At 41.4% G+C, this 18861-nt stretch overlaps 1 protein-coding gene across 1 annotated transcript in view; it reads left to right on the top strand.

Moving 5' to 3' along the window:
- Positions 1-18530, top strand: part of adss1 (adenylosuccinate synthase 1) — a 34693-nt gene extending 16163 nt beyond the window's left edge. Inside the window, exons 8-13 of the mRNA XM_033027037.1 lie at positions 1412-1538; positions 5343-5497; positions 6799-6923; positions 9232-9329; positions 16180-16329; positions 17356-18530. Of these exons, the coding sequence (XP_032882928.1) occupies positions 1412-1538; positions 5343-5497; positions 6799-6923; positions 9232-9329; positions 16180-16329; positions 17356-17408 (708 nt within the window). The 3' untranslated portion in view covers positions 17409-18530. The remainder of the gene's footprint in view (positions 1-1411; positions 1539-5342; positions 5498-6798; positions 6924-9231; positions 9330-16179; positions 16330-17355) is intronic.
- The last annotated feature ends 331 nt before the right edge of the window (positions 18531-18861 follow it).

The following is an 18861-nucleotide window of genomic DNA, read 5'->3' as shown; positions in this document are numbered from 1 at the left end:
ATATTTATCATTGTTAGTAAATGATGTACATGAGAGTACATTGATATTGAGTAATTGTATTGTGAACTTCTTGTAACAGAGTATATAACTTTTATTAATCTCCTGTTCTAATGATTTGAAATTGTGTATTCCATAAGATTATATTACATCTGTCCACACTAATCCATAATTTTCCTATTCATTTCTATAATATGACAGGGACAAAAATAAGATAAAAGAAGGCATACACCCAGAGTTAACGATTGTATAGCTCCAAGTCTAATTGGTAATTTAAGTATGTATGCTCTACTATAAATTCTAATTATGCAGATTGACATTGCATTTTAGGATACTGGGTACACAATTCTATAGAGCGAGAATTCGTGTGGGCAAACCTCGAGCTGTATTTGCATAACTTAAACAGATGGTTCGATGAAGGAAAAGCAGAGATTCATTGGATAGTTTTTTATATGCTACTGTAATGAAGTAGTATTTCATAGTGAGATGAGAGTATTGAACTACATCAGTGACATGTGGCTATAACATTGAAGCCAAACTTAATGTGATAAACAAGTGGAACCTGCTATCCATTAGAATTAACCTTGTGTATATAATCGCAGTGATCTTGCGCACAAGGCATTGAGGCCCACGCAAATGGGAAAGGCGTAATTTTATCGCTCCTCAAGTAATCAGACTGAAGTCTCAATAAAACAAGCAGATTCTGGACCACGGAATACCAGTTGAAGTAGAAACCCCCAGATCAAATCAGGTACAGAAATAAAAAGTGTGGGGAAAGAAAGGTTAGATTGAAACGGGGAAATAGAGGTAGAGAGATAATTTAGAAGAGCCCTAAGAAAAGTAGGTATTACAATCTGAGAGAATGAGACTGCACAATAATCAGTTTAATTTGGCATCGTGTTCAGCACGAAAATTTTGAACCAAAGGGTCCATTCCTGTGCTGTAGCGTTCTGTTCAATTTAAACAGGTGTGCAGAATTTATGATACTGCAAGTGAGACATAATTGAAAATAAATCTTTATTATTCGAAGACACTAACTTTTGCATGAGATCCAAGTGTAAAAACCAATTGGCAAAGCAAGGTCAGTACATTGCATGTTTTCCCTGTCATTCCTGGTCTATTTGCTCTTAATGTTGTCAGCACTGTTCAAACCTGTTTTTTTAAATATGGATGTCTGGAGCTATGCAGTGCAACATTTGAAACCATTCATATTTACCTGTCAGGTACTTTAAGTAGAAAGCGAGGAGTTTTCTTTAGAAATCAAATGAACAGCTCAATAATTCTGCAATTTAGAAATGAATGGGAAAATATCTGATGGACTACAGATTTAATATTCATTAAAGATTACCTTTCGTCAGAGTAGACTCCGTGTTCTTCAGCAAAAACAACCTGTAATATTCAACTCTTACTTTAGGAATACGCCGAACGTATCAGGCCGATGGTACGAGACGGTGTTTACTTTATGTACGAAGCTATTCATGGTCCACCTAAAAAGATTCTTGTGGAAGGTGCCAATGCAGCGTTACTAGATATCGATTTTGGTACGTTATCAAAATCACATGTTTTACTCATTAAATAAGAATGCACATTTTATCGAAAAACGAAATCTCATCTGTTTAGTTTGTCACATGTACAGTGAAAAGTGCTTTTGTTGCGTGTTATTCAGTCAAAGGAAAGACTATACATTACGATCAAACCGTCAACAGTGTACAGGATAATGTGAATAGATCTGAACATTGAACAAATTCTTATTAAGAAGTTTCTAGATTGTTTGTTATTTGTACTGACAACGGAACAATTAAATTCTTATTTGCAGCAGCATAACAGGCCGATAAACACAATAATTATAAATAACAAAGTATAAACAGTAATCGAATAAATTAATAACCCCTAGTGCAAAAGAAAGCCCGGTCCTTGGTGCAAACAAAAGCAGTCCATAGCTTAGTGTTGTGTAGTGTTCTAGGCTCTGATGGTTGTTGGGAAGAAGCTCTTGTTGAACCTGGTGGTCATAGATTCAGATTCCTGCACTTTCCTCCTGATGGTAGGAGTGAAATAAGTATGTGGCCAGGGTGGCGTGGGTCGATGATGTCTAAGAAGAGTAAGGTGATATGCCTCTGACTACTGTTTAAGAAAGATCTGCAGATGCTGGAAAAATCGAAGGTAGACAAAAGTGCTGGAGAAACTCAGCAGGGTGAGGCAGCATCTATGGAGCGAAGGAATAGGTGACGTTTCGGGTCGAGATGGTCTGAGGAAGGGTCTCGACCCGAAACTTCACCTATCCTTCGCTCCATAGATGCTGCCTCACCCGCTGAGTTTCTCCAGCACTTGTCTGCCTCTGACAACTGACTGGTGGCACTAACATCCGTGGTGATGAACTGCTTTGAGAGTTGGTTATAATGCATATCATCAACTACCTTAGCAAGAACCTGGAGGCACTATAATTTGCCTACTGCCACTAAAGCCCAACGGAGGTTGCCCAATCAAAATAATCGGAGCTTAGATTTAAATGCAATAGATTAATGGCAATTCTTATTCATCGGAGATTTATTTACTCCACATTATTGCATCACCATTGAGTTGAAGTTGGTTGTTATAGAAAATTATTCCACGCGCACATTTCACTCCTGCCATCAGGAAGAAGGTAGAGCCTGAAAACTGTAACGTTCAGGTTCGGGAGCAGCTTCTTCCCTGCAGACATCAAGCTATTGAACATTACAATCTCCAAAGAGGCTCTGAACTAGACTTGGGACTTTTATGTTTTATTATGGGTTTTGCAGAGTACTATGTTTACATATCTGTTGTGCTGCTGCAAGTAAGAATTTCATTGTTCTGTTTTGGGACATATGACAATAAAACACTCTTGAACTTAAATACGTGGTCCCTTTTGTTGCTGTAGCATTAAAGCATGAAAGGCAATCGTTACCCTGTGTAGCATTGCTATACCTTCCAGGCTAGCAGAACGTTTTGGGATGGGCACTGCCAATAGCTAATGGGCACTGCTCGGGGGCAAGAGAATCTGGACCCGATTTTGTTGGAAATGATAGCATAAGAATCATCCAGGCAAATTTAACAGGCGATGTGTTTTGATATGTTGTTCGGATACTATGGAACGTAGAACCTGTTACCTGCAGGCTGGTTCTTGGTTAGAATGGTCAGAGCTGCTGCTTAGCTAAACAAAACAAATGGATGGGCATACCTGTTCTGCTGTAATGTTCTATGTTTCAAAGTTGTACTTGGAAATTTGAGCAAAATATTTCCAGTCCCTCTTAACAATTCAATTTTAGTATTAGTTTATTATTGCCACACATACTAAAATACAGTGAAAGGCTTTGTGTACTATCCAGTCATATTATACCATTGATGAGTGCAATCAAGTTTTACACAAGTACAACAGGAAGTGCAAAGAGAAAAATAATAGTGCAAGTATAGTGTTACAGCATTACAGTGTTACAGAGAAATAGACAAAGTGTCATTCATTCATTCAAAAAGTCCAAAGTCCCCAATGAAGTAGGTTGTCAGATCAGGGTTACTCTTATTGGGAGGACCGTTCACTAGTCCAATAACAGTGGAGAAGTTGTCGTTCTGGAATATGATGCTACATGCTCTACAGTTTTTGTATCTTCTGCCCGATGGGAGAGGGGTGAAAAGGGAGTGACCAGGATGAGAAAGATCTTTGATTATGTTGGCTGCATACCTGAGGCAGAGTTGAAGTACAGATGGTATTTTGTACAATAGAATGAAAGTTACTGAGCAACTCTTAATGAATCGAAGGCAGTTATGTATTTTTTACCTGCAGTTTGAACGTGATAGGCAGTTTATGGTCATTAATTTATCTTCACTTTATAATCATGGGTATACGTGAAGATGCCAATACTCAGTAACATGAGCCTATTCTTGGCATGGGATTTCACCACCAGGTGGCATAGTTAGCCAGGAGCCCATCACACAAGTCTGCCAAGAAAGACACAAAGTTCTGAAGTTACTTGACGGATCAGGCAGCATCTCTGGAGAACATGGATATGTGACCTTTCGGATAGGACCCTACTTCGGGATTGCCCCTAAAGTCAGTCTGAAGAATGGTCCCGACCGAAACATCACACATCCATGTTCTTCAGAGATGCTGCCTGACCCGTTGAGTTACTCCAGCAATTTGTGTCTTTCTTTGTGAACCGGCATATGCAGTTCCTTGTTTCTACACAAGCCTGCCAGTTTAATTACTCCATCTAGACTGAAATTGGACCGCATAGCACTATTACTTGGGTATTAATTAAGCAGAATTCAATATTATTTGGAATAGGAAAATAATTTCCAGGTGAAAATGCACCATTTGTAAATTTGGAAAAGGTACTTTTGTCTATGATTCTAATTTTTATCGAAGTTAGCTGACTTAATTCACATGATATTCGTTTTTGCCCCTACAGGTATATATTGTAACATAAAGCTCCACACTAAGTCTACTGTGGAATAACCCCCAGAAAACTGGATGCACATCATTTGCCTTCCTATTTGCTTGTCTACTGCATATTAGTTTCCAATTGAGTCCAAACCAGTCATGTTTTTCAAGCAATTTAATCTTTCAGATGGTTTTCTGTGGAGGTTTTTCTATTAAACAAGAAGGGGAGCAAACCACCCATTCTTGAAAAAGGTCATGAAAATGTTGCTTGTAACCATTATTAGAACACGTTACCCAAATGTTCTTATTACTTTGAAGACTTGTATCCTGTCCACCTTCTATGTGCCTGCTTGTAATCCATAGTTAAATGTGTTTTCATTAGTATACTTGAAGGGTGTTTGGATACTCATTAAAGTGAATCATGCAATTGTGCAATTCCATAGATACTGCCTCACCCACTGAGTTTGTCCAGCATTTTTGTCTACATGCAATTGTGAGTTTAGTTTAGAGATACAGTGCGGAAACAGGCCCTTTGGCCACCGAGTCCAAGCCAACCAGAAATCCCCGCACACTAACACTATCCTACACACGCTAAGTACAATTTACAATTTTACCAAGCCAATTAACCTACAAACCTGTATGTCTTTGGAGTGTGGGGGGAAACCAGAGCACCCGGAGAAAACCCACGCAGGTCACAGAGAGAATGTACAAACTTCGTACAGACAGATCCATAGTCGGGATCGAACCCAAGTCTCTGACGCTGTAAGGCAGCAACTCTACTGCTGCACCACTGTGCTGTCCCTTGATCAAAAAAAAAATTCTGACGTTATGACTGGATAACATTTTTTTTTTGTTCCTTAATAGTTTTATAATTGAGATCTAGGAAAAAATTGTTAAGCTGGGTTTGACGATATTTCCAGCAACTGCATTGTGCTTTGCTTTTCTAATAAAGGAACATATCCATTTGTGACATCCTCTAATTGCACTGCTGGAGGTGTGTGTACAGGACTGGGAATCCCTCCATCATGCATTGGAGCTGTGTATGGGGTCTTCAAAGCCTACACCACCAGAGTTGGGATTGGAGCATTCCCAACTGAACAAATAAACGTAAGTTTGCATTGTTCACCCTAATAGGCTCGAAAAATAATATCTGACGCACATTGAAAATTGTACAGACAGTAATCATGATTGAACCCGAGTCTCTGGTGCTGTAAGGCAGAAACTCGGCCACTGTGTAGCCCTTATTTGTGAATGTGTCAAGAATGGCAAGTTGAACATAACATTTGTGCTTATTTAGTTACTGCTTCATGAATTCTGTAGGTGCAAATTTTATTTCCTGTCCCATTTTTTGGATAGTCGTTTGTGAATTCTATTATCCATTAGCGTGCTGTTGTAACATAAGACATTAGACAATAGGTGCAGGAGTAGGCCATTCGGCCCTTCGAACCAGCAGCGCCATTCAATGTGATCATGGCTGATCATCCCCAATCAGTACCCCATTCCTGCCTTCTCCCCATATCCCCTGACACCGCTAACTTTAAGAGCCCTATCTAGCTCTCTCTTGAAAGTATCCAGAGAACTGGCTTCCACTGCCCTCTGAGGCAGAGAATTCCACAGACACAACTCTCTGTGTGAAAAAGTGTTTCCTCATCTCCGTTCTAAATGGCTTGTTCCTTATTCTTAAACTGTGGCCCCTGGTTCTGGACTCCCCCAACATCGGGAACATGTTTCCTCCCTCTAGCGTGCCCAAACCCTTAATAATCTTATGTTTCAATAAGATATCCTCTCATCCTTCTGAACTCCAAAGTATACAAGCCCAGCCGCTCCATTCTCTCAGCATATGACAGTCCCGCCATCCCGGGAATTAACCTGTAAATCTACGCTGCACTCCCTCAAATTAGGGGACCAAAACTGCACACAATACTCCATGTGTGGTCTCACTAGGGCCCTATAGGGTCACCCATACCTGGAAATCAGGAAGGCAAAAAACGGTCCCTCACTCAAATGCCAAAACTAACATTGCTACAAAGTGAAGACCTTGGTGGGAGGGGGGGGGACAATAGAAACCCCAGCAAATAACTTACAGTGGAACATTGAGGACTCTGATCTTGCCCTCTGGGAATGATTCCAACTCTACCAAAAGTGAAAATAAGATAGTGAAAGGACTTCAGAATCCACAGCAGCAGTAAAGTCCTCTAATAAAATCATTGCTCTAATCGCCTGAATTTAGCTATGATCCTCAATCTGTTGTTGAATACAAGGCAAACATCATGCAGCAACAATTGGATAATTCAGAATTTAAATATATGTACAAATTATTAAACAAATATATTATAACTTATTGATGTGCGCATTGTTTCTAAATAAAGTTGGGTTACAAATGTAAATATTTTTCACTTGTGTTTCAGGAAATTGGTGAAATGCTTCAGTCACGAGGCAATGAAGTGGGTGCAACGACGGGAAGGAAGAGGCGTTGTGGCTGGTTAGATCTAGTCATACTGAAATATGCTAATATGATCAATGGATTCACTGCGTAAGTACATTGGTACAGATTGCATTTAATGTACTGCATTATCACTGAAGGGAGTTCCTACATTTACTCAGCACCACTTACATCTCCAAACATTCCAAGAGATTTCATAGCCAAATAACTCTATCACATTTAGTTTTGGGAATACAGCATGGAACACGCCCGACAGCCCACAGAGTCCACACCAGCAATCGATCACCCGTTCACAGAATTTCTCGGTTATCTCACTTTTGCATCTACTCCCTACATTCTAGGGACAATTTACAGAGGCCAATTAACCTACAAATCCACCCAATTCCGGAATGTGGGAAGAAACCGGGGCACCCGGAAGAAACCCACGCAGTCACAAGAAAAACGTACAAACCCAACACATCGACAGCACCTGTAGTCGGGATCGAACCCAGTTATCTGGCGCTGTGAGGCAGCAGCTCTACCAGCTGCACCAATGTGCTGCCCTTTATGTGAAACTATTTCTCCAAATGTGTGACTGGAATTCTAAAGTTACAACAAAAGTGTTCAAAAGTGGCCCATACAATTAAAACAAAACTACAAAATATAAATTTTAAAGAATGAATGAATGAATACGTTTATTGTCATTACACAATACTGTGCAACAAAATTCCATTGCATCTCCTCCGGTTAAAAAATACAAACACGACAACCATTGACACATGTACACTTATTAGTAAAAATAATAAATAAGTATTTAAAAAGAATGTTGTATTTCTTGGAATTACATTTTGCTTCCCCAGTGTTCTCTGTTGGAATTAAGCTCGTTTATCGCACATGGGTAGAAACTATTTTTCAGTCTACCGGTGCGAGCCTTCAGAGACCTGAATCGCCTCCCAGAGGGTAGCAGAGTGAAAAGGTGGTTGGCAGGGTGGGATGTCCTGCTTGATGTTTGTGGCCCGACGCAAGCATTGGGCCCTATATATATCATCTAAGGAGGGCAGTTGAGCGTTTGTAATGCTCTGTGCAGTTTTTATAACTCTGCAGCGCCCTCCTCTCAGCCACAGTGCAGCTAGCAAACCACACCAGGATTCCATAGGAGAGGATACTTTCCACGGCGCATCGGTAGAAGGACAGCAGCAGCGGCTGTGAGACGTTTGCTCTCCGCAGAGACCTCAGGAAATACAGCCGCTGCTGTGACTTCTTCACGAGAGTGACGGTGTTCATTTGCCATTTGAGGTCCTGGGAGATGTTTATTCCCAGGAACTTAAAGCCAGTGACTCTCTCCACCATGTCTCCTTTGATGTATAAAGGAGCAGGTTCCTCTCTCCTCTTCCTCTTGAAGTCAACGACCAGTTCTTTTGTCTTTGATGGGTTGAGTACCAGGTTGTTTTTGGTACACCAGACATTCAGTTTTTGGACTTCATCTCTGTAGGCAGACTCGTTGTTGTTGTTTATCAGTCCCACCACAGTCGTGTCGTCCGCAAACTTGATGATCCTGTTTGTACTGTGTGTTGGTGTACAGTCATAAATGTATATTGTATACAAGATGGGACTCAGCACACAACCTTGTAGCGCTCCTGTGCTGAGCGTCAGGACTGGGGAATAATTGGACCCCATCCTGACAGTCTGTGGGCGGTCTGTTAAAAAGTCCTTAATCCATCCGCATGTGTTTGCATTAACACCCAGATCAGACCAGACAGTTTGTCCACCATTCTGCTGGGGTGGTAAAACGTTTGGCAACGTGTTTGGCAACTAGGAGATCGCATAGGCAACCTACGGCCCCCGGGCCAAAAGTAACCCGAAATCATCCGGCCCCCAGGCGTTTTTTTTTTCTGTAGTTATCCGGCCAGCAAGCACGGTGACGCAAGGAGGCTTGCGCTGGCGGCCGCAATTGCGGAGCCGCCGAGCTCTGCGGGTACCGCATTCTGCGCAAAGCCATCGGCAAGGCCGCGCACCTTCTGTGTCTGGGCTTCAATGTTGGGATCAGGGTTGTCAATAGACCGGGGTCGAGTGAGTGTGAGTATTTGAGCCACGGCCTTCAGGACAGAACCAAGGTACTGGACCGTAGGAACTTCGTGTTCGTGAGCACCCGTAACTAGGGACCAGTGCTCCGGGTGACGTCCTCGAAGGGGCGGGATCCATGTGAACACGTGATTTGATGCCTGCCATCCGGGGCGGGATGGGGCCGGGACCTATGTGAACACATGATAGATGTGGCCCGCCATCCGCTCACAGACATGTGTCCTGGTCCCTATGCAGAACAAGGTTGCCAACTCCTGGCCTAGAGGTGGTGGTATTGTACACTAAAATTTGAACTTCGCATTTGGTTTTAATAGTGACATTATTTCTAAATCCATAGCTTGGCACTAATGAAGCTGGATATTCTGGAGACCTTTGATGAGATTAAAATCGGTTTAGCGTACAAACTGAATGGAAAGAGAATTCCGTATTTTCCAGGTACTGTATGAAAGCAAATGTTTTGGGTTAATGATTAATAACCTTCAGTCATTCTCCAACCCAGCTTTCCTAAAATGGCATAATGGCACCAAAATCTGTCAACTATTGCATATAGACAATGGGATGTTTCCGTGCATGGGGTACTTCAAAGGTTTCAAATGTCTTTTATTGTCACATGTACCAATTAAGGTACAGTTTTATGCGGATAACCATGCAGCCAAACGAAATAAAAAGTAACAAGACACACAACTGCATAAAGGTTAACAAACAGCCACCACATTCCTCACTGATGGAATGCAAAAAAGTCCCTTCTTCCTCTATTCTACTGCGGTCAGGGCAGTCAAACCATCCGCCGTTGCGGCGATCGAAGCCCCCATGTCAGGGCGATCGAAGCTCCCGCTGTTGGAGCTCCTGAAGTCAGTAAAGGCCACCAACTCCACGATCCATCGGTGCGGTCGAAGCACTCGCAGCCGGTGGTCGAATCTCCCTCGTCGGGGCGGTCTAAGCTCCCGCGTCGGGGTAGTCGAAGCTCCTGCGGCTTTGAGTTCCTGAAGTCTGTCTCTGACCAGAGACCGCGAGCTCCGTGATGTTAAGTCCGCAAGCACCCACGGTTGGAGGTCCAAAGTTGATCCCTGGCAAAGAGATCGTGGGCTCCGCGTTGTTAAAGTCCCGTAGGCTCCCCACGGCGGAGCTCTCAAAAGTTGGTCACCAGCAAAGGCCGCCAACTCCTTGATGTTAGACCGCAGCGTGGACAGAGATACAATACGGGAAAAAAATCACATCTCCGTCGAGGTAAGAGTAGAAAAAGTTTCCACCAACGCCCCACATAATAAAACAAGCTAAAGAACACTAAAAACATACATTTAACACATACTATTAAAACACATCGAAGGAAAGGACAGACGGACTGTGTTCAAGTATGGCAAAAACCTCACTGATCCATATGCAAAAAATCTTTCAATGTACATTGGTACACGTGATAATAAAAGAACCGTTCAACCTTCAAAGCAGGAAAAAATGCATTTTCACTAAGAAAATATGCATAGCTTAAAATATCCATAGCCTCTTGATATAGAATTGCTGAGATCAAGCATTTTCACAATAACGATTTGCCTTCAAAGCAGTAATGGTTATCAAAATATAAATCTCATTGTGTATTCAGAACATATGCTTGTTTTCTTCTTCAGTAAAGGAAGACCTATCAAATATGCACACATTATTTTAATTATCTGCATAACAACAGTTGCTTATGTTATTTGGTGGAGTGTCTTTATTATAGTATTTCTGTTTCTGTAACATCTCATGAAATCGAGGGGTTTGTTTGTCCAGCAAACCTGCATGAAATGGATACGGCATTTTCAGTACCCTGTATGTTATCTCAGAGTTGAGACCATTTTTGGGTTCATATTACCGATGGATATAATCAATGAATTTGGCATCTACGGAGGGGTGTGAATGTAGGCAGACTGTCACTTTTTTAAAGAAGAGCATTGTATCTATGCTTGTCTAAAAAGATATGGAAATACAAGAGTCTGAATTCTAGGTGTTAGAATGACTGCAGATGCTGGAATCTGGACTTGCACCTAATTCTTACCTTTTACCTACGTTTCTTCCTCTAGCTTCACAATTCGCAACTCATCAATCTTTTTGTCTCACACCTGTCTTTTCATAAAAAGACAGTGATGGATTTTTTCTTGTTTCTACTGCTTTTTCACCTCTCACCTTTGTTCCAACCATCTATCAAAAAAAAACCTTGTCTGTCTTCATCTATCACCTGAGGTAGACGCAAAATGCTGCAGTAACTCAGCGGGACAGGCAGCATCTCTGGAGAGAAAGAATGGGTGACGTTTTGGGTCAAGACCCTTCAGACCACCTTCATCTATCACCTGTTTAAGAATGAACTGCAGATGCTAGAAAATCGAAGGTAGACAAAAATGCTGGAGAAACTCAGCGGGTGCGGCAGCATCTATGTAGCGAAGGAAACAGACAACGTTTCGGGTGGAATCCCTTCTTCAGACTGAGGAAGGTTCAGTCTGAAGAAGGGTTTCGACCCGAAACTTTGCCTATTTCCATCAGCATCACTCCACAGATGCTGCCTCACCCGCTGAGTTTCTCCAGCATTTTTGTCTACCTTCATCTATCACCTCCCATGCTTTGTCCTGCCCACCTCTTATACAGCTTTCTTCCCCAACCCCTTGTACAATGTCTGAAGAAGGGACCTGACCCGAAACATCACCTCTCTATGTTCTCCAGAGATGCTGCCTGACCTGCTAAGTTACACCGACCGGCACTTTGTCTTTGTTTATAAACCAGCATCTGCAGTTGCTTGTTTCTACATTCAATTATTTTCCTTGTTGCTCAAGATGTTGATCGATGCAGAAACCAGCCCAGAAGTATGCTAGTTATTCCTCTTCTCAATGATCCGTATCCTCACAATCTCTGCAGTATACTGACTGCTGGTTTGAGGCGTCATTTATACGTTTCCAACTGCCCTGCTGACTGTCCCGGTCACTCTTTATTTTTCTGGACACAGTAAGAAGTGGAGGACCCAGCACATTGATAATTCAATGACACTTCACTGCCACTCGGTGTTAATCTTTCAAGCATTAGCTCTGAATTCCTTGGGCCTGCATTGGGAGATTCACCAAGGATCCAAGGAGAGATAGCTGACAGGATAAAAAGTTGGCATCATGGAAGCAGAAGGTGATGGTGGAAAGTTGCTCTTCTGACTGGAGGCCTGGTTCGACCCCTTGCTGCATGTCATTTACATCAATGATTTGGATGAGAAGGCATGATTAGCACGTTTGCAGGTGTCGCTGAAGTGGGTGATAGTGAAGATGGTTATCAAAAATTGCAGCAAGATCTTGATCGGTTGGGCAGGTGGACCGAGAAATGGTTGATGAATGTAATACAGAGAAGTATGAGTTGTTGAATTTTGGGCAGTTCAACAAGGGCAAGGACCTAAACAGTGAATGACAAGGCTCTGGGGAGTGTTGTAGACCATAGGCATCTAGGTGTCCAGGTAGATAATTCCTTGAAAGTGACATTAAGGTGGTCAAGAAGGTTTTCAGCACATTGGTCTTCACCGGTCAGAGAATTGTGTATAGGAGGTCATGTTACAATTGTATAATACGTTGGTGAGACCACATTTTGGAGTATTGTGTTCAGTTTTGGTCACCATGTTTTCGGAAAGATGTTGTCAAGCTGGAAAGGGAGCAGAGAAGATTTACGAGGATGTTGCCAGGACCCAAGGGCCTGAGCTATAGGAGAGGTTGAGCAGGCTAGGACTTTACTCCTTGGAGTTCAGGAGGATTAAGGGTGATCTTATAGAGGTGTACAAGACCTTGAGAGGAATAGATTGGGAAAATGCATAGACCTTTACTCTCCAGAGTAGGGGAATCAAGAACAAGAGAACATAGGTTTAAGGTGAGGGGATAAATTATGTTACACAGAGGGTGGTGGGTATATTCAATGAGCTGCGGAGGAGGCAGGTACTATCACAGTGTTTAACAGACATTGGGTTGTAGGAAGGAACCAAAGATAGATACAATGAGCTGGAGTAACTCGGCGGGCCGGGCAGCATTTATGTAGACAAGGAATAGGTGACATTTCGGATCATGACCCTTCTTCAGACAGAGTCTGGGTCTGAAGAAGGGTCTCAACCCGAAACGTCACTTTTTTATTTTTCTCCAGAGATGCTGCCTGACCCGCCAAGTTACTTCAGCTTTTTGTGTCTACCTAAGTGACACTTGGACAGGTACACGGAGAGGATAGGTTTAGAGGGCTATGGGCCAAATTCAGGCAGGTGCAGGACAGTTTAGGGCGTGTTTCCATGCTGTATGATTCTATGACACTAGTGTACATTAATAATGGCAGGAGCTTAATGCAAGATTAATGTTTAGAGACCACTTCACCTGTGGGAGGGTCTGCCTGTCAAGGGGAGGCCTCGTCAGCCACAACAGGAAATGCAACCACAGATGAACATTCCCCTCACCAAACAGGACAATGTTAAAGCCACACCATCATCTCTCACAGATGGACATATGCTAACAAACTATCACACGAAAAAAACATGTTTTAGTCAAGCAGCAAAGACTGCAGACAAAGGCTTTCAGAACCCAGCTTGAAAAAGACTGATAGCTATACAGCTCCATTTGTTCAATGCCTGCTTGGTAATCCGAGAACATTGTTACCTACTGTGAAGGAGTTTATTTTCAAATTGTGAGAAGCCATTTAATCGAATCAGTGGAATCGGAGGTGAAGCATATGGTCGCTTATATACACAGCATTAGAATGGTCCTCCGTTATAGAGCCTGCGGTGTTGACTCCAACAGGTTTGATCGATGTTCAGACAGCTGTGTTTGAGGCTCTGGTTACCTCCAGCTCTGGGCTAAGTATGAATAAAAGCATGGATAGCGTGCCAGGTTCAGTGTTGCCGGGGTGCTGAGACATAATCCCAAGTGAGAGACGATGGCACCATTGGAGCGGTGCATGCTGTTCCCTCTCAGGCCGACGTCACACCTGCTCTCCACCAGCTGACCAGCTCGTGCCCATGTTGGTGCGAGAAGGACAGCTGGGCCGGGCTAGCTTCTGCCACAACCCTGCAGTCTGCAGCTGCACTCTTCTAAGCCACGATCTTGTGGTTGCCCACGGCCATCTCCAGCACTTTCCGTGAATGAACTGCAGCTGTCCTGTGCTGCAGCTGTTCAGAGAGTGTCCATATGAGCACAAAGTTTAACACACACGTTATCGGTTGCAACCACATTTTAAAACTGCTGCATTTGTTCTGGAGCACTTTGGAATTTTCAGAATCTATGAAAGGTGTTATCAAAATGAGAAAGTAGAAACAAGGAACTGCAGATGCTGGCTTACACAAAGGGACACAAAGTGCTCGAGTAAGTCAGCGGGTCAGGCTGCATGTCTGGAGAGCATAGAGTCTGAAGAAGGGTCACCTATCCGAGAGACGGCGCCTATCCATGTTCTCCAGAGATGCCGCCTGACCCACTGAGTTACTGCAGCACATTGTCTTTTTATCAAAAGATGAATCTGTTTTTTCTTCTTCCGTTTTAATACACTATTTTTGGTGCCCACAATGCTTTTCCTTCTGCATTGTAGAGACCAGGTGGGAAATAAATGTTTTCTTATTGAAGACCAGTGTTCAATCGACAAGTCTGACCCTAAACATCTTGTTTCTCATTCCCACTGTCTCTATTCCAACAAGAGGGTGACAAATAGAACCAACTCACAACGATACATCCCTCTGGCCATAACCTCTGGACCAGTAATTTCAGATAATATTGACTGCTCCCTATTTTTGTTGAACAGCAGCTGCTGGTAATGGTTCCCTTGTTGCCATTCTTCAGATTCAGCTTCACTTGCCCAATTTAACCATCTTCAAGTCAACGTTAGACACAGGAGTAGAATTAGGCCATTCAGCTCTTTGACTGTGCCATCCCATCATGGCTGTTCTATCTTTCCCTCTCAACCCCATTCTCCTGTCTTCTCCCCTTAACCTTTAGCACCCTTACTAATCAAGAACCTAATAATCTCCTCTTTAAAAATACCCAATGTCCAGTTTATTGTCATATGCATGTACAGTGAGGTACAGGTATGAAATAGACTGCAGAAATTTGCACAAATTCTGTAAGATTAAAAAAAAGACAACACGTTAAAAAAAAAATGCAAATTCATGATAGTGCAAGAGGTCTATAGTTTTCCATTGTTGATGTAAAATTGAGGTTGTGCAGGATGGTTCAAGAACCTGATAGTTGTATGCAAGTAGCTGTTCCTGAACCTGGTGATGTGGGACCTCGGGCTTCTCTGTCTGTGCTTTCCGATGATAGCATTGAGAAAAGGGCATGGCCAAGATGGTGGGGATTTTTGATCGTTGCCACTGTTTTGAGGGAGCACCTCGGGTAGATGCTTTTGGTGGAGGAGAGGATTGTGCACATGATAGACCGGGCTGAGTCCACCACTCTGCAGCCTCTTGTATCCCTGTTCATTCAAATTGTCATTCATGTCTTTGTGATGTGAGAGGAAACCGGAGGAAATCCACGTGGTCCCAGGGAGGTTGTGCAAACTCCACATAGACAGCACCCGAGGTCGGGATCTCTGGCGCTATGAACCAGCTCTCTACTAGCTGCGCCACTGCACTGCCCTCGGCATAATTGCTAATTCTTTGGGGATCGCTGTCCAAGAAGGTAGAATGAAAAGTGTTTTCAAAAGAGAATATTAAGGGCCTCAACCCGAAACGTCACCCATTCCTTCTCTCCAGAGTGTCTATCTTCAGTTTAAACCAGCATCTGCAGTTCCTTCTTGCACATTATTAGTTGCTATGTTGGACATTGTCATCCAAGGTAACCCCTTTAATTGCACCAGTTTACTTCTGTCAAGTTTCAGGTTGTACAGTTTCTGTTCGAGACATTTAAGTTATATTTGTCTAGATGTTATTGCACTAAATGTGCTCTCTCCAAAATCCAACATCCAATGGAAACAGAGGAATGGATTTCACAGATGAACTACATACAATTAGTTGCACATTTAATGGGAATAGTAGGCGATGAACTTCTCGGAAAAACATTGTTTTTCTACGTTATGTTCTGAGATCTCACCTTGATCTTACCTGGTTCGGGGGCGCTCCAAGACTTCCAACACCTTGACTGGACTTTGCATTTTGGTCTTTTTCTCGTTTTTTTTTAAATGGTGCTGAAAATTGTGGCAACAGTGCATTTGTGGTTGTGCAAAAGAATGTCATTGTGCTGTGTATACGTGACAATACAGAACCATTGAAAGAATAATATATTAGAGTGTTATTCTTTATTCATTACTCGTGATGTATCTATTCTTTCAGCAAACCAGGAGATTCTGAATCAGGTGGAGGTTGAATATGAAACACTTCCGGGCTGGAAGAGCAGCATCACCGCTGCACGAACATGGGATGATCTTCCTCCAAAGGCTCAAAACTACATCAGATTCATTGAAAACCACGTGGCAGTCCCAAGTGAGTGTTCTGAAGAAGCACTGCTGATAACATTGCAATTAAATGGCATCTTCAAGTTTAATAAGAGAGGGTATGTTGGATCTGGTTCCAGGGACGAGGAGGGGCAGGTATTGGTGGGAGAAATGATGAAAAAAACAATAATGGGAAAGACAAGAAGCAATCTAAAATGGAACTTCTTAATTGCTAAATTAGATAAGGTGAGAAAGAATTTTAGAGATAGAGATACAGCTCAATAAAAGGAAATGTATGACATTTGTTAATTGAGAAAATTCAAGTGAGAGCCAGGCTTAATTTAGTAAGCTGTGGCTAGAAATAAAAATTAAAAAAGGATGGACAAAAGAGAGAATGAAAAGAAAATGAGACTTGGAAGTGGGTGGCATGAGGAGGGGATAGGGAAAATTAGGAATAAACGAGATGAAATATGCATTGAGGCTGAGGAAGCAGCTGGAAAGTTAAATGAGAATATGTTTCATCTTCATGGAGGAGGAGAATGCTTCCATAATTCCAACAGAAAGGCAATAGTGGAGATAACAGATAAGGCAAATATCGATAAGAAGGAGGAGGTGCTAGAAAGGCAGACTTTTCCTTTTACAGTAGATGTTGATTATCGAGAAGGCTATGAATAAAAGTGCGACACTTCCAGGAACCATTAACAACATGAATAGGAGAGTGGCTTGAGGGTGAGAGCAGATAATAATGATAAGTGGGACTAACTGGAACATGTTGGCCGGTGTGGGCAAGTTGGGCTGAAGGGCCTGTTTCCATGCTATGACAATTTGTGACTATAACAGACAATGAAAAAGAATGAGGGAATGGGTCTGACAGTGAGGAGCCAGAACAGTCGTAAAGAATCAAAGACCTGTGCCATTAATTATTCTACGATTCTAGAATATCTGATTTTCACTGTATCATTATAAATATTTACCAAAATGTCTTTAATTACAAGACGAGTCTTTTAATTAATAGACAAGGTTCAATCCCCCCATTTTATTATATTCCAACTGAAATTTCTCCACTTTCTTTCAGTTAAATGGATTGGAGTTGGAAAATCAAGGGAGTTTATGATCAAACTTTTCTAAGAAAATAACAGGACAAGACTGGATAATTTGAACAAACAACCATTTTATTTGAGGATATATAACTGACTGCTTTCCTATTTCAATTCAAAACTGTTTTATAGTTGAACTGTTCCCGATATAGTGTAAAGTATAATTATTTCACAATATCAGTTGTGTATATAAACAGTAATGTATTTTTAACTGAAGGAAGAAATACTTGAAATACCTTTCTTACTGTTCATGTTCATATTGAAACAAAGTATGGCATCGAACCGCTGATTGCAATTTCCTTTAAATGTTGAATGAAAGACATGTAATACTCATGATCAATTACACCTGGAGTAATATCATTAATACCACTCCATAATTTGTGCCTTTAATGGAGGTTTTACTAAAAAATCATTCATTTGCATCTACTTTTTAATTTTGTGAACTAACATGGTATAAAAATGCATGATTTGCAGTGTTGGATGTATCCTGTTTGTGTTTGCAATGATTTATACAGAAAATCAGTCAGCTCACTCGTATGATATAAATTCTACACCACAGCTTCTTGTTTTTATTTTAAGTATGCCAGTAGAATGTTTTTTTTTAAAGTATACCATAATTAAATGTTTTAATATAATTAATGATGGCTTAAATTACTTGGCAATAGGTAAACAATATTCAAATCAAAATGTAAAATATTTGCTGAAAAATTGCAGTCTATGGCTTGAGTTGAACTATTTATTAAACAAAAATGAGACAAACACTTTATTTGATATTTGTCTTTATCAAAATATCTTCGAGCTGTTGATCTTTTTGAAAATCAGAAATGGTGCTTCTATTTCCAAGTGCCCTGTAAGATATATTAAGCAACATAAGTAATGCATGACTTGAGATTATGTAACCACTCTAATGAATCAAGTTTCACTCATCTGTTAGTTCTAACTTACGTCAGGGTTAATGTTGTATGATGAATCATATTCTGTCTTCCATCGATAAGTATCGAGTTCCCCAAATATATCTTTTGGGATTCTTTTTGGTGTCTCACTTGATAGTTGAAAATTACTGTAAGGACTGACTTCACAGTTTAATTCTTCAATTCTTCTTGCATAATCTGCACTGTTATGTTTATTAAACAACCAGTTGTTAATGAACAAATTGTGTCCTTGTAATTGTTCATTTTAAAGTATTACATTCGTTGCTGAATAATTAATATTCCTGACTATTTTAAACCTTCAGGATTTAATCATTTTAAACCTACATGTTATAGCAAACATAGCCATCAAGCTTTGAATACATGTGTAGGAAGGAACAGACTCTGAAGAAGGGTCTTGACCCAAAACATCACCTATTCCTTCTCTCCAGAGATGCTGCCCGAGTTACTCCAGCATTTTGTCTATCTTCAAGCTTTGAATACAAGTCAAGTGGTATCATTTTTTTTTATCTTCACCAAATGAAAACCATCGTATAATTTTGAGACCCATCTGGT

The sequence above is a fragment of the Amblyraja radiata genome, chromosome 9 (genome assembly GCF_010909765.2).
Source record: "Amblyraja radiata isolate CabotCenter1 chromosome 9, sAmbRad1.1.pri, whole genome shotgun sequence".
In the NCBI taxonomy this organism is placed as follows: domain Eukaryota; kingdom Metazoa; phylum Chordata; class Chondrichthyes; order Rajiformes; family Rajidae; genus Amblyraja; species Amblyraja radiata.
The sequence above is the reverse complement of the archived record's forward strand: the minus strand, read 5'-3'. Positions and strand labels throughout refer to the sequence as shown.